Raw genomic sequence first — 26,758 nt, 5'->3', positions numbered from 1 at the left:
CCCACTCCAGTCCCCAGTTTCGATAATTTCCAAATGTATAGGTCGAGCAAGACAAGACCTGTTTGATTCATCAAAGATAGATGAGATAAATAACAATTATAAGATAACTTTACATTATGTACCTCTCAGAGATGAGAAGGTGTGTGGTGGTAGTTGTCTTTGTGTGGTTTAGTCTGTGTGTAGAGGACATCAGTGGTATTTTAGCTGCCAGAGTGTGTTATAAGCCATTTATAATTATAAAAATGTGTGTGTGCGTGCGTGCGTTTAACCAGCTACATGTTTTGGTGTTTATTAAAACACTTAAGACACAGAGCAAAGAACAGTAAGGACTGTGCGTGCCCTGGAGCACACACAAGTTTCAAATTTATGGCAGTTCTAAGTGCTCCTGAAATAACAGGTCTGGACTCCTTTGTGGCTCCCTGACAATGCAGTGTTTTTAATTTTGGGATTTTCTTTGTCAAAGAGACACCCATGTATTTCATTGTTACAGCCACATCTTCACCATTTGTGAAACATTGCCCCTCTAGATTGTGAGCTTTGCTAAATGTCAACTAGTGTGTAAACATTTCACTGTTCCCAACACAACATTGCTGTTGCAGCATACCAGAAACCAGTGTACACCTTTGTTTGGGTTTGGGAAGGAAAACTACTTGGTTAAAGGTTGAATATGTAATATGCTTATTAAAAGCTATATTTTTTCAAAAATAATACATCCACGGGGCGTTTAGAGGGGCGCAGATTAAAAGTAATACGTTTCCTTGAAAAATTATATTTAGTCTGAAATAAATAAAGAAATTTTGACAGGTTCGACAATGACTTCCTGTTTACATCGTACCAGCCAAATAGCGGCCGGCATTGTGGGTTGCCAATTTCGCAACCTCGGCAATGCTCGGCACAGCTAGGCTGACACTGGGTAAAATGGCGGAGTCTGCAAGCTCTTCAGAGCCCCAGCGAACAGTGCGTTGTCTGTCCCAGCAGCTGAGTGACCGGAGAAGAGCAAAAACCAGAGTAAAAATCGGTGAAGCATACGTTCGATGGACACATGTAAAGGATTTCCACGGCATCAAAACTCGCGGAAATGGCGAACTTTCTCCTGGATCGGTAAGCTAACTCGCTTGCTAACTTAGCTAACGTTACCTGTCGGTCAAACTCCTCTGCTATACTTATTTTCATTATATCACTTCGATCCTAGATATGAGAATACTGATCGTGACCCATCGACCTCCACACCCAGTAAACGGAGGAAACGGAGGCGGCTCAATCCTCCTTCCCTGTCCAAACCTGGCAACCCGACCGCTGGAATTACCCTTTTGTTGTCGCCACTACGATCTTGAGACACTAGATGGCGGCATTGAGCTCATATTCCACCTTTAAGTTAGGGAACATCGTGGTTGAGACAAATGTAAAGGAGAGGGGAGTGTAATAAAATAATGAAGATAAATAATTATGGAATGGGTGCAGGAGGTTCTGATTGATATCGGGGGAGAGCACGCTGTCGGTAACGTCTAGGAACAGAGGGCAAAGCGGTAGATGCCGGTGTACACAATCATTTATTTCAAGCAATTATTTTACAAAGGTCAACAATACAATGATAAAAATTCTCTGCGTGAGGATTACCAAGGTAGCTGCATTAATTGTCCATAAAAAGAGAAGTCAGTTTCTTAAAAGACAAAGTCTTAAAAGATCGTCAGACCGGGACAGTTGTGTCACATGGGATGCAGAGGAGGAGACTCGCGGCGGCGTCCGATTTCTCTGGTGCCTTGGCTAATCAGGCGTCCTGGAAGTCACCTGGAGAATACAAAATCACAGCCAGTACGGTCGTCCAGTAGCGAAATGTCCTAATATAGGATAGGGATACATACACGAGAGTGTTCCTAATGGCCCGAAGGGATACTCACACACCAGGCAGAGCGATTAGGCTCTGCCGCTGCGGTTGTGACGCGTCGTAACACTCTGGATTTTCCGTCGCCGTCTCGAACTAGGTGCCTTCCACCTCGCCTTCCTCTCTCTGCCATGTTGCCCGGTCCCCGTGTGCTCTATCTACCATGTTGCCCGGTCCCTACGTCCTCCCCACACGCCGGCCTCGCCACTCTTCTTCTACCCTCTTGTGTGTTTTATCCAGTTCAAACCCCCCGTTCCTCCACCGTCGATTGGCTCCTGTTGAGGACAAGGGCAGAACCTCCAGGTGCAGTGCATTGACCACTCTGGTGCGTTCACAGGCAGTGGGACATTTCTAAAAACATGCAATAAAAACTTAAAACACACTTGTAAATAAAACCATGCAAAAACTCTTAAAATATACAATAATCAATAAAATATACAATCAATAAAATATACAATAATCAATAAAACCCAGTCCCAACTGCCATGTGACACTTAAATAAGTATGTTACTTAGCTTACATATGTTTGTGGTGTAAGTAACTATGTCATTAAGTTCAAAAAGCTCACATGTAACTTTTGGTTTCACAATGGTCTACTCAACTACACCTTTTAACCATTTACATTCTCACCACTTATACATTCAATCAGTCTCTCTCTCTCTCTCTCTCTCTCTCTCTCTCTCTCTCTCTCTCTCTCTCTCTCTTACTATCTATCTCTGTCACACACACACATACATTTATTACAAACTTTTTAATTTAGTTTTCTACTAATCTATTGTACAACATGAAGTTTTGGTGTGACGTTTTTTTTTATTTTTCGTCTTTGTCGCTAATTAGCAATTTATGGTGGCTAACGTTGGCTGCAAAAAACTGACAGTTCAAAATTGTTTAAAAGTTTGACTGACCTGTACTGTAAACGTTTAAAAATGTACTTCAACTTACTGACCTGCAGAGGTAAGACAGAATCTGGTTGGAAATTAAGCTGCAACAATACACTTCTTCAGTTTAGAGGCCTGCTGAGGGGAAGTTAGACGGAAATTAGTTGGAAATTAAAATGGGTTGAGCAGAAACATCTTGGAATCTTCCTGTAAAATGAACTGAATTGGTGTCGGATACAATTTATCTCCCTCTCTCCCTTTCTGTGTGTTTGCTTGCACATCTTTCCTGATAGGCTGATAACATTTTAAGAAAATTCTTTGATTTTCTACTTTTTCTAAGAATATTTCCATCAACTTTAGACTAGCTCCTTGTACATACAAGGTAGCTCTTAAGAGAGAGCCAAAGATGAAAATCTGTTAGGAGTAGGGAGGAGGACTTTTAAGAACCTGTGAAGTTTCTTATTCAGAGGAGAGTGAAAAGACAAAGAGGAGGGAAAAATAATTAGTTAATTAAATATTACAGTTTGGATGGTGCAGGGATAATTTTTGTGGCCCATGTCATGAGAGATGCGCTCACATCTCCAACCAAACCCAACAATATATATATATTTTTAAATGATATGAAACATATTTATACCATTTAAAAATATAAAATTGCAACAGGGATTTCTGAAACAACTTTCCATCCATAAAGGGACTGTCGCAATTTTACCGTTTTTATATATTACATAGATAGATAGATAGATAGATAGATAGATAGATAGATAGATAGATAGATAGACAGATAGATAGACAGATAGATAGGTTTCTTCATGTGTGATTCCAATCGTGAAGCATGGAGGAGGAGGCATGATGGTGTGGGGGTGATTTGCTGGTGACACTGTTGGTGATTTATTTAAAATTCATGGCACACTTAACCAGCATGGCTGCCATAGCATTCTGCAGCGACATGCCATCCCATCTGATTTGCACTTAGTGGGACCATCATTTGTTTTTCAACATTTACTCCAAATATGTTAAAATAATGTTGTAAAATTACCTAAAAAAACTTAACAGAACCATATAACAGCACAAAAATGCATAATTACCAATATAAGACAAGATTTGAGCAGACATATTACTACTCAGCACAATGCACGATGGGAAAAATGGGCTTTCTAGTTTAGAAAACACACTGAAAGATAATAAACACTCATTTTGTTTTTGCAATAATGCTCTAAGCTAACCCTGTCCCTGACAATCCTCCTGTAACTCAGGCTTAGCAGATCTGTTTGCTATGAGCCAGTTAAAGTGTCAGTAGTACAGTCAGTAACATAGCAGATAAGAATCAGAGCTTTTCCCCCGACTCACTCTGCAGCTCAGCAAATCACGGTGCAGTGCTGGTTTGAGTCTGTTGAGTGTATGAGCTCACTTACATCAAGTTGTTTCCTAGTCTGTGAGATGCTGAAAAGGAAATGAGCAGCATCCCCATATATTACTTTCCTGTAAGTATACAGTATATATAGTTTATCATACTTGTTTCCTCTGTCAGCTAGCTGGCTAACCACATAGCCACTTTCATTCTGTACTTTGGCAGCTGAATGGGATTTAAAGGCAAGAGTATAACAGGAATATTACATTTATTCACAACAAGGCATTAAAAATGTAAATTAACTTCACATTTTTGCTCTTACTGATTACTACTAAATTAACACTAAAAATGTGCTATTTGTGTAGAAGGATGTGCTCTTATCATTTAAAGCAGATTCATTGCAAAAGGTGATTTTCCCGGAACAGGTGTATACTGTTCTTGTGAAAAAGACGGAGAAAAGCTGTATTTATTTAAGCTAAATGTCTGTTTTTGACAGTGATAACAAAGGGGGGTGCAATTGCGTCAGAATCCAACAACAGTCCAGCAACACACAAATTACAACAACATTTAGTTGTAGTTTATTATTTTAAGATGGTCATGAATACAGTTTTGAACCTTTTATGGTGGAGTTAGGGTGAAGGCCATTTTTGGTGGCTGTTTCTGTTTAGTTGTATTGCATTATTTTAAAGGCATCTCTAGTATGTCAGTCTACCTCACAGACACAGATAAAGTGGACAGAACATTGTCCACATCTCTCTCCATAACATATGACAGTCAATAGCTAGGAATTTTTGTACATGTAACAGGGCCAGGGCGTGAGGCCTGTAGGCACACTGTAATGTTGTCCTAAAGGATGGTGAGGCAGGCACCAGCTCATGTGTTTCCTTGTCTTGTTTCAGTCACAAAGTAATTAAGACAGTAAATGGAAAGCAGCCACACCAAGCCCATGTTGCTAGGGAGGTGATGCCCCCTTATGGCACAAGTGAGGAAACAGTTCCCAACATAAATGTTCATTAAATGAACTGAATAAGGCTCTTGAAGATAAACATTAAAACCAGACATAAGTAATAATTTTGTTACATAATGTGGCCGCATATATTCTGTGTGTCACATATAATTTAGACAGGTGTAAATTACCTCATAAACAGGAAACTGAAGGACAGCAAAAGAAAACATGGGGGCATTGTTCATCAGAAAGAAGGCACATCCTGCAAACGGTTCAAACTGAGGGCTGGTTCTGTCAATATGTGCTTCCTATGCAAAGAACCGTTAGAGCTTCAGTGGCAAAGTTAATTGAAAGAAGAGGAGAGGGACTGGTGTTATTAATCTCTACAGTCATCGGTCAGAAGGAAGAGGCTGCTGGCAGAAAGGACGGTGTGGACCTACTGAAAGTCACTGGCACACATCTAGATGGTCTGTGTCCGTTGGTAATATGATATGATGTTTTTGTGAGTGATAAATACAGTGGTGAAAGGCAACAGTTATTCAGGGACTTGCTCTCTCATTTAAATAGATATTTTCCTCGTCCCCTGTCGTTAGAGCCATTCTACAAATTCAACATTCGCCAGGCTGTCTTTAAAGAGACAAGTTTAATACCTACTCCAGACTGTGGGGGGCCGCATTGGGCTCTGCAGTGTACGGCCGAACGGAAAGCAGTTTGACGTGTTGACGGAAGTGACGTGAGGCAGTGCAGGCCCACGCTGGGGGAGAGGTGAGTGAGCATGTGTTTCATATTATTATTGACATTAATAAAGGCGTTATCAGCGGCAGTGTCCACTGTCTGTGGCGTTCTTACACCTTTACTGTGTAGAAAGCATGTGGGTGGCAGAATGCCTTTCAATGAGTGAATTCATCATTTAATCACGTGGATAACAGTGGTGTCTTTTGAACACTGGGAATGATTATGAAGCTAAATGTTTCAGGGGGGATTGGAATAATGTTCAAGCTCTCATGTGACTGAATAGAAATTATGAAAAGTGATGCCGCATCGAAAATAAACTGTTATATCGTCACCGTCAACTGTGGTTAAGTGTCCGCTGTGTTCTCAACATTTTTGGCGCTATACGTTACCTTCAAAAGTAATGGGTGCATCTCATTTCTCTTTCGTTTCTCTGTCGTTTCCTCGCCTCCTCGCTTGAACCAGAAGTCATTCCTCTCTGCCATCCCAACGCTCAAATTTTGAGTGAGGGGCGATGAGCGAGTACACACGAGAGCTCCCTTCACGAAAGTTTTTTACCCATGCTTCTACCAGCCACCACGCCCCATTTATCAGTGATTGGACGCTGCAGCGGATCAGACTGCCCTTATAGGTCACAACAGACTGGAGTTTCATACGGTGTGACGACGGATAACAGATTCAAGTTCTCGTGTGTCACCATCAAGTTTTATATTATTTTGTTTTCTGATTCAGCAGCGAGTTAAAATGTGTCGGTCTGACTGTAGGACAACAAAAGGACCACAAACAACTTTCTTCATTTATTACCAACATTTTTCTTTTCATGGTCTGTTTTAAACACGTCAGGCTGATCATTCCTGAGCGTCAGCTTTCATACGTTACATCATTTAAGTTTTCACTGAAACATTTAGCCTAGAAATAGCTTCCGGTGTTCAAAAGACACCATACTAACTTTCTGAGTTATTAAATGATGATTTCACAATCAGAACCATCACCAAATACTGGAAAACAATGAATAAGTCTGTGTTCCTGGGCCTCTGAGCAGGACACAGTACACAGTATGAATACACAGTATGAATAAACAGTACAGTATAAATACACAGTACACAATATAAATAAACAGTACACAGTATTTACACAGTACACAGTATAAATACAGACTGCAGCTTGTTCTTCATGTGCAGCTGTTTGTTAAACAGGTAAAAGACAGAAAATCACAACAACAGTTTGAACTTTAAGGTTGTGGATTCACAAAGGGTTAGGGTTAGATCTAGAGGAAGTTTAATGTGTTTACAGAAGCCTCCCTTGTATTAAAATGAACAATCCAGATATCAGCAGGAGCATCATATTCCAACATGTCCAATGAATGATAAAACTGTGAGAATGAAACAGGAAACGTTCAGGAATTATTTAATTTGGGTAAAAGCAAGGTTAAGTGAATGTTATATTAATCAGTCAATTGATGCAGAGTCTAGCCTACATTTTCAGCAACATGCATGCGGTACTGAAAACAACCTGTACAGATGAAGCCTCGTAAAACTTTCCCTTTCTCTGTGACGGGGCCCTAACGGTCCATGACACGATGACGTAGTGATCGCGGGGCCACATTGTAACGCCCCTAAGAGCCATGTGTGGAAACCAGTTGCTATGGTTTATCTATCCACCAGGAGGAGCAGTAATGATGGAAGCTTGACACATTACTTCAGCTGAAATCAGCTGTTCTTACTGTATCATAGGCTGCAGTAATTGACGTTTTCTTGTTTGTTATTGGAGTTGTATAAATGTAATTTCTCATGCTGTTAGATTACTGCTAGACCATGCTGTCAGGTGCATTTGGAAAAATCTGAAAGCAAACTGTTACCACTGTTAAAATGTTATTTTTGGTTAAATGTCAACAAAAGTGGATTGAAGTAGAATGTTATGTTAGTTAAAAAAGGTTGTGAATTTTAGAAATTATCTTTTTTTTTAAAAATATTTTGACTTTTAGACTTTTCAAGTGCTCTGAAATTGTTAGAAATGTTCGGATACCACTAGTAAGACGCAATTGTATGCAAAAACAAAGCATAACAGAGACAAAAACATTTGGCAATTTTTCCTGCAATGATGATATCTAGTCCCTTTTGATTATACCTTGAATGCTCCAGAGGTTGTCAGATTTCCCAAACTGAATAAATACTGCACATATAAACACAGTAATGTTTAGCTAGCTCGAGGTTGTTATATGTAAAAATATCAGCTGAAGTTGGGCATCTTACTGATGAAGATCTTTGTATTTTCCCTCAGATTAAAATGCCGAAGAGAAGCAAAGTAAAGAATGGAAAGAATGCACGGAAATGTAGCAGTGATCATGAGCAACTTCCTCCTAAACAGAGCAGATCAGAAGACAGCAACACTCCATCCCTTCTGTGCTTCCAGGGCCCAGCCAGCCTGTTTGAGAGCCTCATCCAGCCCATGAAGATGGAGCAGTTCTTTGGGGAGTACTGGGAGAAGAAGCCCCTCCATCTGCAGAGATCTGACCCCAGAACAGCCTACTACTACCAGTCTTTGTTCCAGCTATCCGACCTGCGGAGCCTATGTTCTCAGGGTCTGGAATACTACACGGACATAAACGTTGTTCGCTGCATCAATGGCAAGAAAAAAGTGCTTAACAAGGAGGGACAAGTGAAGAACAGTGTCCTCAGTAAGAACTTGGTTGAGAATAAGGCCACAATCCAATTCCACCAGCCACAGAGGTTCAAGGTGAGAATGCTGCCAACAAAAAGAAAGTCATGGCTTTGTTGACTTTGGGAAAACTATGCTGCTGATAATATCTGTCCATCAGTTGGTCATTTGCAGTCAGTGTGTGTTTTTGTTTCAGTTGTAATCATTTGGCTGATTGGTGTATATGCCAACGGTCAGCGGAGGCATACAACCACAATGCGGTAATTCTAGTTTTATTTCACAGAAACAACAAACTTCTCCTGAGAGCCAAAACGCGCGCTAAAGTGCCCTCCTGAGAGCCAAAATGCACGCTAAAGTGCCCTCCTGAGAGCCAAAAAAGCGTGCCAAAGTGCCCTCTTGGTTGGCAAAACACACTAAACTGCCCCCTTGGCTGGTTAGAACATGATAAACTGTCCTCTTGGGAGCCAAAACACGCGCTAAAGTGCCCTCTTGGGAGCCAAAACGCGTGCTAAAGTGCCCTCTTGGGAGCCAAAACGCGAGCGATTTAAGTATGTAAGAGTGCATGTATCTATATGTATGCATATGCCATGTAGGGTTGCCACCTTGGATTTGTGGAAAAAAGGGACACAACCAAATGTTGCAGCGGGGGGTCAACATGTCAACAGGAGGACAGACACAGTAATTTAATCATTTGTTAATACATTTATTCATAAAGACAATAACAACCAATTTGTTGTATTAACACAACTGGAAAAATGTATGTTTTGCAATCTGATCCGAATTACTATGAACTCTTGGGATGAGGATGCGCACACACACGCACCCCTGATGCTGACTGCATAAAATTGGTGACGGCTGCATGTTTTCATTTGTTTGATACGACACTTTATGCTTTTTTGTTTTTGAGCGGATTTTCATTGTGATTTTAGAGATTTTCGCCAGACACAAAACACATATGGCGGAAAATTTGTGAAACATGTTACATGGCACGTTACTTGACACGTGCTAAAAGAATAAGATAAGATTTACAGCCTCACCCCACACCCTGTTCTCTAACGCAGACATCAAGTTTAAATATTTTACCAACAGTGTTTTACCGGAGGATGATCTGAACAGCTGTTCTATTCACACTTAAAATGTTTTTTGTCTTTTCAATGTAATTTTCAATCTATGAAATCAAACTGTGCCTTTTTTTTGCCAAGCTTCTCTCAAGTTTTATTCTTTCAAATAATCAACCATCTACAGAACCTTTCAGTACGCTATTTTTCTACTTCTTCTTCTACTCATCATCATTATCATTAATTATTATTATTATTAATAATATTGTTTAAAGTGAGCCTCTTATCGTTTAACAGAAAAATACATCATACAAACAGCAACTTTTGCAGAGTTATTGCCTTTCTGTCATCACTAACATGCTGTTAATAATCAAAGAAGCTCTGAGGCTTTATATTTGTTCTGTATGTTATAATACAAGATTTCAGCATTGAGCAACAATCAGGCTACATTCATGTACATTCAAAAACGTATTATTGATTATTATAAAGTTTCAGGGCGTTCCTGTAACCATGGTAACTGACGGTGCCAGAGGGGAGGGACGCTGAAGCCGTTTACACAGATACACTGCAGACAAAGTCCAGACTATAGTTGTTATTTCACACATGTAGCACACAACAGGAGACTCTCCGTGTCAGACGAGTTCTCACGTGTTGACTAAACTCAAAAACTAATTGATAACGTAGCAGCGCGACGAGTCCTTGCTAGCTAAGCAGCTAAACGTTAGCACCGCTCCGTGTTTAGATCCCGCCCTGTGTGGGCCACTACACTGTCATTGGTCAGGCGCGCACACACTGTTAACGATACCATTGGCTGTAGAGTGTGACAATCTGTCAATAAAGATCAGCCAACACTTGTTCTCCTCCGATCTACATCGATCTCATAAGTTGCCTCTGTGAAGTTTGAATGACGGAAATCTGTCGTAGCGACGGAGAACTTTAATCCATGTGTCTTTGATGGGAACCTTTCTAGACTACAGAATGAAGGGAACCAAATTAAGGTTTTACATTTTCCCCACAAAAACGGGACAAATTGTGTCCCGGGAGAGATTTATGTTTTCCCGGGACAGCTGATGAAAAGAGAACAATTCTGGGAAAAACAGGACGGGTGGCAACCCTAATGCCATGTGGGCTACATAATGTTTTTATTTCTTTTTTGACAGAACCACATACACACGTAAAGTTTGCCCATGTTCTGTACTGTTGCTCAACAACATTAAAAGCAGTCAAACTAAAGGAGAGTTGTCAGGATCCGTGTTTTAATAGACACACCTGGGCGAAGCTGGAAATCAGGATCAGCATTAAGAGTTTATACAGTCCTTTATCGAAGCCCTCACTAACAATTACATTACATTCATAAAACAAATACACAGCAAGTGCATTCAGGAATGAAAGGGTAGGTGTGATGAGAAATAACTGACTAAGTATGACGAAAATATTTGAAAGTGTTTCTTTCACAAATCTCAGATCATCCATTTGAGTAGGCGTTTGTCAGAAGTGACTCATATGATTTGTTCCTGTTTTTTCAGGATGAGCTATGGAGGATCCAGGAGAAACTGGAATGTTTCTTTGGGGCTTTGGTGGGCTCAAACATCTACATCACACCACAGGAGTCCCAGGGCCTTCCAGTTCACTATGATGATGTTGAGGTACAAAAATGAATCACCACATTAATGGCACATTTGTATTCTCTAATTTAGTGGAAGTTGGTCCCTTTACAGTTGAATATTAGGCAGATGCCATATATCAGCAGTAGATCAAGGAGACACCTTGAAGAATAAAAGCCTCAACACACAGTTCCAGTTTGTCACATCAAGAAGTTATGTAGTCTAGAAGTTATTTAGTAATTTATTAATTGATTATGAGTGCTCTTTTTAAATCAGTTGGACCAGTCAGTAGCCCTTTTCACATAGAGTCGCCGCATTATCGCCACAGCGGTGATTCGCCAATTTTCCGCCATTGTTTGTTCACACAGAGCCAAGCAATTCCGGCACAAAGTAAGCCAGCGTTGCGGCTCCTAAAGAGGCGCGATGGACACGTCATGATGTGGGTTTTTTTCCAAGGTGTTTCCCCCACTGGCCACCTGTCAATCTAAACATCTACCAGCATACTGTTTATAATCATATGGATGCTGTTATAATGTGTTGTGGTTGAGATACGAACTGACCAAACAACCCTTGAAAGTGCCAAAGTGAAGTTTTTCGCACTAAATTACGTAATCACCATCAGTAATCTGGACGCTGTCTGGCTCTCTTACTTGCAGGGAGGGATGCTGTTTTCTGAGGGAAAGTTCACTTAAGTGTCGGTCAGAAGTGTTGACCGCCGAGTGATTTTTATCAAGACAGTAACTACAACAACACAGTATTGGAAGGAGTTTTTTTACCGGGGACAAACGTAGTGTTCCAGGCAGAAATGTGATGGAGACTCGGTAGGACAGGCGACACTTGTCCGGGTATAACTGCGGTATTTTTATCCTCATATACGTTGCCAGAGAGATGACCAGTTACTACATTACTGTTGTTTGGTCATGTGGCGTTGCTTTGTGGGACATTTCTCTTTATTTTGTTGAGTAAGTTACTGTGAACACCATCAGACCAACGGTCCCGCTCCGCACCACCAGCTTATCCATTCCCACAGGTTCGGTTCGCCTCCGGTATCAGCGCAAGAGTTAAATTTCACCGCTTGTTGCATCTGAGACTTTCACACAGAGGAGGATGCGGAGAATTGGCACAGGATCCCGGCACTCAAAGGACAGTATGAATGGGGCTACTCACTCACACACACACCTACAAGCTCACAACAAAGTACAGGCTCTTACTGTTGACATTGCTTATTTTGTATTTTTACTGTTTTATCGGACCTCCTTTAACTGTTAACTGTGTTCTTTAACTGTTAACTTAACTTTAAGACTTTGCTTTCCTTATGCTCTCAAATATGTTGGTCTTTGCTCAGGTTTTCATCCTGCAGCTGGAAGGGGAGAAACATTGGCTTCTCTACAATCCTACTGTTCAGCTGGCAACAGAATACAGCTTAGAGTCAGAGGAGAGAATCGGCAGCCCAAGCCATGAAATTCTATTGAAGGTAAAGCACCCTAATCGTACACACACAGGGGGGTAGGGCTTACAACCCCCCTACGCAAAAAAAAAACTAAACTAAATGCAATTTGTGGTGGTCGGTCTTGATTCTGTGGCCAACCGCCACAAACTAGTCCATGTGTGGGAAACACTGTACAGTCAATGAAAACTAAAATCATCAACCCCTTGAGGGCTAGATTCAAAATCACCAAAAATCAAAGTAAAAAGTTCAAATCAGAGGCTGATCCAACTTGGCGTGAATTTTATCACGGCAACTCCGTGTGCCTTTAAGGCATCCCGATGACACCTGGGCTTGCATTAGTCACGTTGTTTATGTTTATCATTTGTTATAAATAACATGAGTTGTATTTTATTTTATTTTTACAGGCACACAGTCTCAGAAAGGCACTGGAAGTGGCTGGTAGCCAAATAAAACTTAGACTGAAGAATATCAGGAATGACCAGCTCAGTTAGCAAGACAGACAAAAATATTTTTGTATCATTACGAGACCATATATCATTCATAGTGGCGCTTTGTAACGCATTCTCCTCCCCTGTATGATGCCTGTGCGGAAGCATTGTCTGGACAGACACATAGTGGAGAAAAGACAGAGATGTTATTCAAGTTCATGTTGCTGCAGCGTGGCTACTGCCAGCCTCATCTGTTTACGAAGACTTTGCCTTTGATGATCATCTGTAAATATGACGATGTGATGTGAAAAAAGAGATTGCTGTAAAAAGAATACCTGCTCTTCACCTTTTGTGTGTATTCTCTACTAGCTATATATTCTATAGATACAGACATTAAAACTGTAGTGAAGCACATATTGTTTTCAGGTCCATACGTGTTGTGGTTAAAATTGACACTGCCACAAAGGCAGTATGTTGAGCTCATTATACATTTCAGTAACAGGCCATTAAAAAAGCTTACAACATATTAGTGTAGTGTAGTTTTATTAGGTATTTATGAATCTGCCTTTTATGATGAACATACTATGGAATTTTAAATTATAGCATCTGTGTGTATTTTGAGTTTATGTTTTTGAAAAAGACTTGAAAAAGTGAATCCCATCTCTCCACAGGCAGGGGATCTTCTGTACTTTCCCAGAGGAACCATCCATCAAGCCAAAACTCCAGCAGGAGTGGACCACTCTACCCATCTGACTCTCAGCACCTACCAGAAAATGTATGAGAGCTCGTCTTCTCCGTGGCCTTCAATATAACATTGTGTCTACATAGGAGGGGTAGTGAAAGTATCACATTATCAGAGCGGCAGCTGCTTTAACCTCTGGCTGTGTCTACACTAGATGCTTTCAGGCACAGTTATAAGCGTAGGTTTTCCACTATCCAAGTCATTTAAGATGAGTTTGCATGGAGCCGCTGCCCTACCTGCAGACATTCTGCCTGTCCGCTCTCTGTAGCCCAGAAACACAGCTGTGAGTTGGTGTGTTTGAAGGGGAAAGTAAAGCTGGCAGTCCACTCACATTGCCACCAACGTAGACATACCAGCACACATGTATAAACACTCACTAAGGCAACTTGTGTAGGTAATGGCATCGGCTTTTCAAAGAGCCTACATGCAACCATAAATCAGCTTTTATTATGACACCAGAAGCAAGGCTTGTCTGATAACATTAAAGTCCCAGAATCTACTGTAGTCCATTTCATCTTGGCGACTGCTTAATTTTAAACTCAAGCAGAAAATTAAGTTTTCTGTCAAAAATAATAAAACATTGTTAGAGAACATTATAAAAATACCAAAATACATGGAGCAGGGCTTCAAAACACACCCAGATGGAACTGTTGATAGGAGCAACGGTTTGTGCAACTTATGTGTAACGGGTTGTGTCTGTGCGTGGTTCTACAGTGGATGTGTCTATGGTGCAGGAAGGACAGCACGACCACACAGGATTTGCTCTCAGTCTGGTCCCCTTTTACTGGGTACAAAATCAGCAAAACACAGTTGTTATCCACAACGTTATGCAACTGCAATCATTCAGATCTCCAGCTCGGGAGTATTTTCCTCTGCTTTCACAAAAGACTAATATAAAAGACATTTCAGTATTATAACAGTCTTTTTCCATACTTCTTCAATATAAACAAACATGTGATCATATAGTGGTAATATTATATATGACACAAACAATGAGAGCTATTCTTTTACAATTGCAATAAAGACATCAAAACATGGTAAATAAACATTTTGTCCATAGACAATTAAAAGAATATTTTGTGCACTATATAGTGAAACAGGTTATGTTAACAAAGCCTACTTAGTACAGAAACCTTACATCAACATTATATAAAACTCACATTTAACAAAGCCTACCTGGTACAAAATAAGCAAAACACAGTTGTTATCCGAAAAGTTATGCAACTGCAATCATTCAGATCTGTGTAATGAAGAGTGGAAAGATTACTATCCGAAGTAATAACAATGAAATATTGCACCAGGAGTAAGCTAGCAAGTGCATCGCTAGCTAGTTAGCATAAGCGCAACTTGTAAACTGCTCGTCGATAAAGTTACTATTTCTGCACAGAAATGTCTGTAACTTTCCACATACATGCTAGTAATCGTCACAGTAAAAAAACATGCTCCTCACAGTTTCAAAGACTGTTAAAACATTAAACACAGAAACATTAGTTGCAGCGTCGCACACATGTACCCACCTCCAGCTCGGGAGTATTTTCCTCTGCTGAGGCACGTGTAGCACGGCACGTAAAAAGGAATCTGTCTGTGCAGTTGCACTATTAACCCACCAGGTGGCTCCAAAACTACAGTATACATCTCTTTATCTCTCTATAAAAGCGACTAACCTCTGTCTGTCTGTCTGTGTGTGTGTGTATGTGTGTGTTCCTCAAATATCTCTGCGGATCAGGATCAGACTGACCTGAGAGTTTCAACATGGCTGCTGCGTGGTTCAAGGGTGTGCTATTTCGCATTTGTTTGGATTGCAATGATACCGTTAATAAATTATTTCATAAATGCTTTACAAATTCCACGAGCATTGTCCACCGGAGCCACCACAGTCACGTGCGCACCAGAGCCAATCACTGCACACCGTAGCCACGCGCGCACCAGAGCCAATCACTGCAGAGCCCACCTCGACCCCCCACCTTAAGAAACAAGCAGACTTATACCTGCAGCGGCGCGAGCTGGACCGGGATTTTGCCGGCGGTTCGGTCCCGTTCTGTTCTGTGCATCTAAACTGACTGTTGTGGATTAATGAGACTAAAAGAGTCCGGATCGAGTGTTCGGGTCTGAGGAGATCCGGAGACGTGCGGACAACAAAGTGGAATCAGATCTGTGGATGTTTGTGTGTAGCTAGCTGCTAGCCGCTAGCTGCTATCCGCTAGCTACACAGCCCACTTCCCGATCGAGGCGATGGACCGGACTCACCGGCACGTCCAAAACCGGACTTAGGGTAAAAAATGTCCGCTACGCTTTTTCGCGAACATTGCCGTCACGTTTGCTTTGTGTCTGGTGCAGGAAGAAACAGTAAAAACGGGCTTTTGTCATGAAAGTGTCCAAGCAGCAAGTTTGGTTGTTGAGGAACAGGAAGTTGTGGGAGGGACGTAAGCAGATGATTGACAGGCAACGACGGTCGGTGTGTAGACAGCGAGAGTTGAGAGATTTGTGACATTTAGCGTGTTTGGAGTGTATAGTTAGTGTGTTATGTAGTGTTTAGTGTGTAGTGGAGTCGTTTTTTTGTTTAATGAGTCAAAACAATTAGGAGACTGCTGAATGAGCATTGCCTGCATTTGAATGTAAATAGTTACATGTAACTTTGTACATTTTTAAAATGTATGCACATATAATGCAAATATAAATTGTTGTTTAGATTATAAGTAATACAAAATGGTTTGTAAACATATTTGTGGTTTTCACAGTAAAAAAATCTAACTTTTTCTACACAAATTTTATGTTTTTTTGTGATTTTAGGTCGATTGTGTTAATACAGTATCACAAAATAAAAAAATAACTCTACGGTCACATGTGAGGTTGTGCTAAAAAAAATAATGACACCAAGTAAATAGTTTTTAATAGTCAAAAACGGCCAATTATACCCTGGAATATCGGATTTCACAACAAACCTAAATATCCCTGACGTCCCATGTTCAAACACAGCCTCATTTGGCCATCCATGAAAAAGCTGCTTAACCTCCCACTTTTCTATAGGAATACATTTTTCTTACGGGCACTGCACTAGTAAAAGCAAATAAACTCTGTCTGTCTGTCTGTCTGTCTGTCTGTCTGTCTGTCTGTCTGTCTGTCTGTGTATTCCTCAAATATCTCTGCGGATCAGGATCAGACTGACCTGAGAGTTTCAACATGGCTGCTGTGTGGTTCAAGGGTGTGCTATTTCGCATTTGTTTGGACTGCAATGATACCGTTAATAAATTATTTCATAAATGCTTTACAAATTCCACGAGCATGTCCACCGGAGCCACTACAGTCACGTGCGCACCAGAGCCAATCACTGCACACCGTGGCCACGCGCACACCAGAGTCAATCACTGCAGAGCCCACCGCGACCCCCCACCTTAAGAAACAAGCAGACTTATACCTGCAGCGGCGCGAGCTGGACCGGGATTTTGCCGGCGGTTCGGTCCCGTTCTGTTCTGTGCATCTAAACTGACTGTTGTGGATTAATGAGATTAAACGAGTCCGGACCGAGTCTGTTCGGGTCTGAGGAGATCCGGAGAGGCGTGGACAACAAAGTGGAATCGCAATCTGTGGATGTTCGTGTGTAGCTAGCCGCTAGCTAGCAGCCAGCCGCTAGCCGCTAGCTACACGGCCCACCTCTCGAAGCGACGGACCGGAAGCATTGGCACGTCCAAAACCGGACCTAGGGTAAATAATGTCCACCACGCTTTTTCGCGAACATTGCCGTCACGTTTGCTTTGTGTCTGGTGCAGGAAGAAACGGTAAAAACTGACTTTTGTCACGAAAGTGTCAAAGCAGCAAGTTTGGTTGTTGAGGAACAGGAAGTTGTGGGAGGGACCTAGGCGGATGATTGACATGCAACAACGGTCGGTGTGTGTGAGAGTTGAGAGATTTGTGATATTTAGCGTGTTTGGAGTGTGTAGTTAGTGTGTTATGTAGTGTTTGGTGTAGTGTGTTTAGTGTGTAGTGGAGTCGTTTTTTTGTTTAATGAGTCAGAATAATGAGGAGAAGCTGAATGTGGAGCAGGCAGTCCAGCTCTTCATTCAGCTGGAAGGAGCACAGGCAGACCTGAGCATTGCCTGCATTTAAATGTAAATAGTTACATATAACTTTGTAAATGTTTTAAATGTATGCACACATTTAGATAAACAACAATTTATATTTGCATTATAAGTAAAAAAAAAATTGGTTTGTTAAACATATTTGTGGTTTTCACAGTAAAAAAAAATCTAACTTTTTCTACTTGGATTTCATGTTTTTTTTGTGATTTTAGGTCCATTGTGTTAATACAGTATGTCAAAATAAAAAAAATAACTGTACAGTCACACATGTGAGGTTGTGCTGAAAATAATGACACCAAGTAAATAGCTTTTAAGATGAAATATAATGGCAAAATCAAAAATAGTCAAAAACAGCCAATTATACCCTGGAATATCGGATTTCACCACAAACCTAAATATCCCTGACGTTCCACCTTCAAACACAGCCTCATTTGGCCATCCATGAAAAAGCTCCTTAACCTCCCACTTTTCTATAGGAATACACTTTTCTTACGAGCACTGCACTAGTGTATATAAGACAAGCATGTCTATTTTGTAGAATTTCATATCAGGTTATTTCTAACTCTGTTACATATGCAGCAAGGAATCTTGTAATCATCAACTACAGGCTTAAAATATCACTCTTTTTTAAAGGTTAGAAACATTTTTAAAGGTTTGTTCATTGATCAACTCGTCTAATACAAAACATTTGCATTGAAATATTTTTAAATTTTACAGCAAATATTGACATATTGACATTATTAATTGTAACTAGGAACATTTGCATTTCCTACGAAAATACAGTGTGAATGCTGAAGACTGAAGCGAAATCTGCTGAACATAGTGCCGAAAATGCATAAAAGTATAGGCTGAATGTTCGGGAATTTGCAGAAAAAGCAGAATTTTCCAATAGCTGGTAAGGCAGAAAGGCTTAAAAGCAAAAGGTTTGATGGGCTAACGAAGTTGAACATTTTGATAGCTGAACAGCAAAAGGTTTTTCTAGCTGAACATGAAGTTGTATGTTTGAAGGAGTTGAATAGGCAGAAACATGAATATCTAAAAAGGCTAAAAAGCTGTAGAGTAACAGGGCTGAAAGAGGTTAAAAGGTGAAAGAAGGCAAAAAATGTGAAAAGTTAAAGGCTGACGAGGACCAAAAAAGTTTAAAAAGGTGAAAAAGGATGAAAAGCTGTAGAGTAAGAGGGCTGGAAGGGGTTAAAAAGGTGAAAACATATGAAAAGCTGTGAAGTAAGAGGGCTGGAAGAGGTTAAAAAGGTGAATAAAGGATGAAAAGCTGTAGAGTAAGAGGGCTGGAAGAGGTTAAAAAGGTGAAAACATGTGAAAAGCTGTAGAGTAAGAGGGCTGGAACAGGTTCAAAAGGTGAAAACATGAAAAGCTGTAGAGTAAGAGGGCTGGAAGAGGTTAAAAAGGTGATAACATATGAAAAGCTGTAGAGTAAGAGGGCTGGAAGAGGTTAAAAAGGTGAAAAAAGGATGAAAAGGTAAAAAAGTTTAAGGGTGAAAGAGCTCAAATAGTTGAGAAAAGGATGAAAAGGTAAAAAGATGTAGAATAAGACGGTTGGAAGAGGTTAAAAAGGTGAAAAGAATATGAAAATCTGTAGATTAAGAGGGCTGGAAGAGGTTAAAATGGTGAAAACATATGAACAGTTGTAGAGAGGGCTGGAAGAGGTTAAAAGGTGAAAACATATGAACAGCTGTAGAGTAAGAGGGCGGAATGAGCTTAAAAAGGTGAAAAAAGACTGAAAAAAGACGTTAAAAAAGTGAATAAAGGATGAAAATCTGTAGATTAAGAGGGCTGGAAGAGGTTAAAAAGGTGAAAAAAGGATGAAAAGCTGTAGAGTAAGAGGGCTGGAAGAGGTTAAAAAGGTGAAAACGTGAAAAGCTGTAAAGTAAGAGGGCTGTAAGAGCTTAAAAAGGTGAATAAAGGATGAAAGCTGTAGAGTAAGAGGGCTGGAAGAGGTTAAAAAGGTGAAAAAAGGATGAAAAGGCAAAAAAGTTTAAGGGTAAAAGAGCTCAAATAGGTGAGAAAAGGATGAAAAGGTAAAAAGATGTAGAGTAAGAGGGTTGAAAGAGGTTAGAAAGGTGAAAAGAATATGAAAATCTGTAGATTAAGAGGGCTGGGAGAGGTTAAAAATGGGAATAAAGGATGAAAAGCTGTCGAGTAAGAGGGCTGGAAGAGGTTAAAAGGGTGAAAAGAATATGAAAATCTGTAGAGTAAGAGGGCTGGAAGAGGTTAAAAAGGTGAATAAAGGATGACAAGCAGTAGAGTAAGAGGCCTGGAAGAGGTTAAAAGGTGAAAAAAGGCTGAAAGGTGATAAGTTAAAGGCAGAAAGAGCTTCAAATGGCTGCAGACATGCTGCAGCAGGAGCAGAAAGAAAGACGAAAATGTCCCCATAAGGAATGAATGGGAGAATGCCTCCCAAACTCCTGTGATTCTTGAGAAAACTGTTAAAGTTATCGCCAAAACATGTCATATGTTGAGTAACAGGAGACATTGCTGAACGCACCCATGTTATTTTTATTTCTGTAGAGTGCATAATGAGGGCACAGGAGCGAGAGACAAAACATGTACCGTCTGCGATCCTCCAGAAATTTTGGCTCAAAATTAACATTGCGGCTTATGGGGAACATTCAGGAGTGCTTGTCACTCTTGGTCTTCTAAATCCAAAACCGTAAGTCCTACAGCTGAAATGAGAACATCAGCTGAAACCCAACAAGATTTCCTACATGTATATGCCTATATTGTCTATGTCAAGTACAAGATGTGTGATCCAAATAAAGCTGAAACAAAAAAAAATCCAGTTTTCAGAACTGCTCCTCACTCTGAGGTGCGGCAGTTGATGATGTCACGCACTCTAGCTCACGCAATACACACCCATTATAAACTCAGAAGACGGACTTAAAATCCTTAAAACTAAAACTGTGACCATTTCAAAACCGTACAAGATTTTTAAAAACTGAATACAAGGTCAATAGTTGAAGTTTTTGTGATTCATTTAAAATTTGAGTCGTGTCTCTCGCTCAACGTATGAGGAACAAGAAGAGGTTGAAAGTCGATGAGTTTTGAAGAGGATTTGAAGCTTTTCCCATCTGCTGCAATGTTAAATTTTTGGGGGAAAAAGCTGAATAGCTGAAAAAGTTGAAATGTTGAAATGTTGAAAAGAAGAAGGTTGAAAGAGCTGAAAAAGCTGAACATTTGAATATTTGATATTTGAATGGTTTCCATAGTGGGAGCACAGCCCACTATGGACACCTATAGCTCTGCTATAGAGGTGTCCATAGTGGGCTGGCGAGCACAGCCCACTAACTAGACAATTCCCCGCCGGGAAATCGCGAGAGTGGGCTGTGCGCTTTGCCCCGTGACGAAAAAGCAAACATGGCATCAGCAAAGTTTCCTCACCATCAAGCGGGAAAGGCCTTAAGGAACACACACATCAAGTTTTGTGGTCCTAGTTTCAGAAATGCGGTAATACATAAATCCGGCGAAACACGGAAGTAAAGCAGCGCCGCCATTACTGCGGTGCTTTGCTGCTAAGGAAGTAGCGTGTTGGTCCCGTAGCGGTTGTTGAAGACGTTAGCTGTAGATGCGAAAATTTTCTTCTATTTCTTTTTTTTTTTTAAACGTAGGCTGTTCAATAATGCCAGGAAGAACATGTTGTGAGACCAGGCGGCAATTTGGGACAGGCGATTAATTCCTCCCTCTCAAAAATCCAGGATGAAAATGTCACAAACTTACCCAGCTTCTCGGTGAAATCTCTGGCATCCTGCTGGGCAATAGTTGTCTTCTGTAAGTGAAGTTGTTGCGGCAGAGGAAAAGATTCAGCCGACCAGCACTCGCTGCAAACTCCTCATCTCTGCTGTCACTCACAGTGGCGGACATTTGTTTCTCCATCGCCCTGATCATTTTGCGGGACACTCTCTCGTGGCGTGCCCGTTTGCTGATAACTCATCCCCGCATGTTTATCTCAGGCTCCTCTCTAGCCTTCTTCCTCCCTCCAGCAGGCAGCCTGGCCCTGTTGCTGTCCTCCTCGGACAGACGCTGAAGCTCAGTTTCTCTCCCTCTCTTGCGGTCGACAGAGAAACGTCTCGCGGCTGCTTCTCCCGAGTTTTCCTCTGCATATTTTACGACAGAAAGTTTGAATTTGAAGTTGTACTTTTTATTTGTTGTTGCACCGGAGCCATGGTGATCATCAATGTGATACTGACTGACAGAAAGCAGCACAGCACGTGAAAAAGGCGAAGAAGACATAACATGCAGTGTCAGTGGTCACGTCTCCTTCTTTAATTAAAAAATAATAATAATAATTAGACCCGACATTTTTTTGGAACCAGCGGTTATTTATCAAAATATACACCTGAATCCGGCGTTTAAAGTCACCTGGCGTTTTCACGCGCAGGATGCTTCCATTGAAAATCCATTAGAGGGCACCGGCAAGTCACAGTCCGCAGCCACGCAGTAATGGCGGCAGGCAAGATGGCGGCGCCCATAGATGTTGCCCCGGATTTGTGTATAGGAGCGAGTTAAAAAAGGGAGCAGTTTTGCAAATCCTCTTCCCGATTTACATTGGAGTGAATGGAGCAGTTGAGAGCTACTCTTGTCGGTTAGAGGCAGATAAATCCCAAACCTAAATCCTACCGATAAAGTAGACACATTGGGAGAAACAAGACACGTGTGGCTACAACTCTGGAAAATATCACTGTTTTTGAGTAAAGTTTGTGGCTGGGAGCGTCACTGAATGAGAACATGTCTGAGAGTTTTTTAAAGTCTCTCACCGTTCAAAAATGATACATCTTAGGAAAAAAGTTCAAATGCAGCTCAAATACACAGGACTTGTGCCTACATTTTAAAGTTTGAATGGTGTTTCTAGGTGAATGCTTGCCAGAGCAGGAGATGTTTGAAAAACATCGCAGATTTGCAAGTTTTTTGACCTCATCCCATTCATTCCTTATGGGAAGTGTCTCGCAGCTGTTCGCGTCTTACGCTTGAAACATTAATATTCTAGAAAACTGAATAATAGCACACAGAGTCCGATCAAGCCGCACATTGAATGAGTGGAAAAATAATCGTTAAATGTAGTTTAAATGTTGGGAAATATACTGTGTGTGTGTGCGTTTGTGTGCATGTGAGTGCACACTTAAGCAGCTCTGTGTGTGTGTGTCTACATGTCTCTCTGTCTGTCTGTCCGTCTGTCTGTCTCATGTGTGTCTCCTGTCTGTCTGTCTGTCTGATGTGTGTCTCCTGTGTGTCTGTCTGTCTGTCTGATGTGTGTCTAGTGTCTGTCTGTCTGTCACTCTCTCTCTTGGCCCAGCTGTTTTTGGTTGCTAGGTGACTGTTGGCAAGGGCCGTAGCAACGGACTGTGAGGGAGCTGATTTGAGAGCAATCTCTGCCTCACATCTAGGACGTCAAACTAGTGCTATTTGGTCAAAATCATACATGATATCGGCAATTTTTTTTCACGATCGAGCCAGAAAGGCCTTAAAGAACACACTCATTAAGTTTTGTGGTCCTAGCTTCAGAAATGTGGAAATGGCAGCGAGTTAAAAAAGGGTGCAGTTTTGGAAGTCCTTCTCCCGATTTACATTGGAGTAAATGGAGCATTTGAGAGCTACTCTTGTCAGTTAGCGGTCGATAATTCAAAAACCGTAAATCCTACCGATAAAGTAGACACATTGGGAGAAAGAAGACAAGTGTGGCTACAACTCTGGAAAATATCACAGTTTTTGAGCCTAATTTGTGTCCAGGATCATCACGGAAAGAGAAAATTTCTGAGCAAATTTTTGAGTCTCTCTCACTCTGTCAGTTGGCCCTCTCCACTCTGCTGCACGAACATTCCGCCATACACAATCATTGAAAACCCTGAATTTTTCCAAAATCACTCACCGTCATTCAAGGATCACAGTTTAAAAACTACATATCATAGGAAAAAAGTTCAAATACAACAAAAATACTCAGGACTTGTGCCTCCGCACAGCCCACTATGGACACCTATAGCTCTGCTATAGAGGTGTCCATAGTGGGCTGGCGAGCACAGCCCACTAAAAAGAGGCGCGAGCAATAACACAGCCCACTATGGACACCTATAGCTCTGCTATAGAGGTGTCCATAGTGGGCTGGCGAGCACAGCCCACTAATAATAAAAAGAGGCGCGAGCAATAACAATGGTGGGCTGGCGAGCACAGCCCACTAATAAGAAGAGACACGAGCAATAACAATAGTGGGCTGTGCTCCGCACGTGCAGCCCACTATGGACACCTATAGCTCTGCTATAGAGGTGTCCATAGTGGGCTGTGCTCCGCACGTGCAGCCCACTATGGACACCTATAGCTCTGCTATAGAGGTGTCCATAGTGGGCTGGCGAGCACAGCCCACTAATAAATTCCGGAAGAACAATAGTGTGAATGCTTGCAGCATTTACACTAATTAATAATTACAACTTGGAATTAATGAGATTAACTTTTTAAATAATTTGACAGCCCTAATCATAATATAAGATCATTTGTTCTGTCAGACTTGCCTTTTCGTGTCTTTAGAGTCTTCCCTGTCCTGCACTGTAGAGCAATACACACAAACCATTTGTGTAAGGTCAACTTTCAAGGTTAAGGTGAACTTTATTATCCCAGATTTACCCTTGTAAAATGGTTGAAGGACCAAGTGATCAACATTAAAACTACACAATTTCATTAAGAACACCATTTGCTGTTGCAGTTTTTTAACCTTTGCAGTAGCACATTCATTGAACTTAAACTAGTCATCAATCTCAGTCCCTAATTATCTGTAAGTATTGAATCTTTCAATGGCTTCATTGTTGATCTTGGTGAATGACATGTCTGTACTTTGTCTAGAATCTATGACCATTTCCTTTTTTAGCCACATTGATCTCAATGAAACACCATTTAGTGAAGTTTAGTGAATCTCTTCCTGAGTTGTCAAGCTTCAAGAACTCAGTCTCACTCACTTAGACAATGCACAGACCTGTGGAGCCCAAATTTATAAATTAAGAAAAGTAAATAGCTGCTACATTGTAGTTCTTGATGAAATGCATACTGCAGATTTCAGTGTTACACACACAGGTATTTTGAAAGAGGTGCAACATTAGTACTGTCAGTTCTACTTCTGTCTACAAAGCAGATTAGTCCCTACAGACAGGTGACGGGTGAAAAAATCTCTGCAGTTGTTGGGTATTTTTACCTCTGTGATGAAGCTAATGAAAAGTAACATTCTTTGACACTCTGACCTGTATTCTCTGTCTGTCCTCACCTCAGGTCATGGGGAGATTTGCTGTTGGACATATTTCCCAGCTTGTTGTGTGAAAGCAGCAGGACTGACGTTAGCCTGAGAGAGGGCATACCCAGACAACTTTTGCTGGTAAAACTGTTTGTTTGGGTTTCTGTAGTGCAACAAAAAGTGAGACATTCTGTTTAGCTGGGATAGTGGGGCAGACCAATTGTGCATTTAATGACTAAAGCATGAAAGTTTCAGCATATCATCTTAATTCCCCAAGGTTTGATATCAGAAGTGGAGGTTATATGTGACCTCTGCTGGCCTTGTGAAGCCATTAACCACATCATTACATTTCCCAGTATTTGCTCCATCTCTCTGCATTAAAACCATGTATGTCTTTGCCAAAATTGCATTTTTGTTCTGTAAGCCAGTAATCGGCCAATCCCACAGTATACAGTATAGATACATGTAAATGTATCTATATTTTACTTTTCATTTTGAAACTTAATTCCATTTATTGCCAGAAACTTACATTTGATATTTGCATGCATAATTGTACATTTAAAATTGGATACTAGTGGTGCAACGGATCATCACTGATCCATGATCCGTGCGGATCAATATCTCCGGTTTGGCACACACGTGATCCGCGGATTGATTTATGAAGGACTTCTCAAAAGCAGAACTTGAATCATCCCAAAAACTTGAAATACTCTCTTACCTAGGTGATTTATGTTGTGGACCACAATATGGCAAACAGTGCATTGCACTACAGTGACAAAGACAAAGTCACCATGAGCCTTGAACCACTGATGGGTGTGATAAGAATGCAAAAGCAATGACTGCCTCCCCAATGGAGCAGCACATGATGAGTGAGATGTGTGAGATGATCCATGCCCTTAAAGCGGAGATTTTACAGCCCACACTTTTTTAATGAGGAGAAAAAGAAAAAGAAAGAAACCCAAAAATGTCAGCTGTGTGGTAAAGCAAGGAGACCACCAGGCATGTTGTTGAACATGCAAGACTCATAAAAGAATAGAAGAAGAATCATATGAAACATCAAACTGCATGATCTCCTGACAAGCCAGGGGGTGTTTTCGATGTTTTCATAAGATCTTTACCGTCCAGACTGAAAGACTTGCAGACGAAAAGGCTGAAAAGAAGGCGTTATTCTCAGAAGTGGTGGAAAACCTCGGTTTTGGCACAACAGAAGTGGTAGTCAGTGGCTACACTATTGGGTGGAAAATGGCTAAAGAGAAATGACAGGATTATCAGAAGATTCTGTGTTAGAAGCCCTTGTATAAAACGATTCTCTAAGCTCCTAAATTAGGATATCCATGTTTTTTATGGTTGATCCAAGGCGTGTTCAAAAGACTCATCAGGGTGCTGGAATAAGAAGAAAAAGGCTTCAAACATATCGCAGGCCTACTTTCCCCTGAGCCTCTTGTCGGCTAACTGTGTCCATGTGTCCATCATTGCTGGGCTTCTTGCCACTTCCCATTCAGTGTATTCCATCATCTATGGAGGCTGTGGCTGGAGAATCAGTGGTTGCCTTTATGCGGTAGACATTGTGGCAACGTAATAAGGAGGACAAGGGGTTCAGACAAAGAGCACACTCGCTGTTGCTTTGGCCTATTGTCCCCATATTACCCGCAGGATGGGGATTGCCTCTGTGCAGTGGGTAAAGCCTGATGAGGAGTCTATATCCAAGGTCACCTGTGCCTCTTCCTTTGT

The 26,758-nt window shown here is 41.1% G+C and overlaps 1 protein-coding gene and 1 long non-coding RNA gene across 4 annotated transcripts in view; one reads left to right on the top strand and one right to left on the bottom strand.

Annotated features, from left to right (window-relative positions):
• Nucleotides 1-1,531: 1,531 nt before the first annotated feature.
• On the bottom strand, nt 1,532-6,530 carry LOC115594446 (uncharacterized). Of its 2 annotated transcripts, none has more exons than XR_003986480.1 (2): nt 6,182-6,530; nt 1,532-2,233 (listed from the first exon to the last, which is right to left on the bottom strand). It is a non-coding gene; the product is annotated as an uncharacterized LOC115594446 (long non-coding RNA). The 2 variants fall into 2 exon arrangements; XR_003986479.1 differs by lacking the exon at nt 6,182-6,530 and adding an exon at nt 4,111-5,706.
• riox2 (ribosomal oxygenase 2) overlaps nt 5,680-26,758 on the top strand; it is a 28,916-nt gene continuing 7,837 nt past the window's right edge. For both annotated transcript variants that reach the window (XM_030438527.1, XM_030438526.1), the window contains exons 1-6: nt 5,680-5,822; nt 8,070-8,525; nt 11,032-11,151; nt 12,455-12,583; nt 13,659-13,762; nt 25,066-25,168. In XM_030438527.1, coding sequence (XP_030294387.1) covers nt 8,076-8,525; nt 11,032-11,151; nt 12,455-12,583; nt 13,659-13,762; nt 25,066-25,168 — 906 coding nt within the window. In that variant the 5' untranslated portion in view covers nt 5,680-5,822; nt 8,070-8,075. The remainder of the gene's footprint in view (nt 5,823-8,069; nt 8,526-11,031; nt 11,152-12,454; nt 12,584-13,658; nt 13,763-25,065; nt 25,169-26,758) is intronic.

The sequence above is a fragment of the Sparus aurata genome, chromosome 13 (assembly GCF_900880675.1).
Source record: "Sparus aurata chromosome 13, fSpaAur1.1, whole genome shotgun sequence".
Taxonomy (NCBI): domain Eukaryota; kingdom Metazoa; phylum Chordata; class Actinopteri; order Spariformes; family Sparidae; genus Sparus; species Sparus aurata.
Note: the sequence above shows the minus strand (reverse complement) of the source record. Positions and strands in the feature narration are given on the sequence as shown.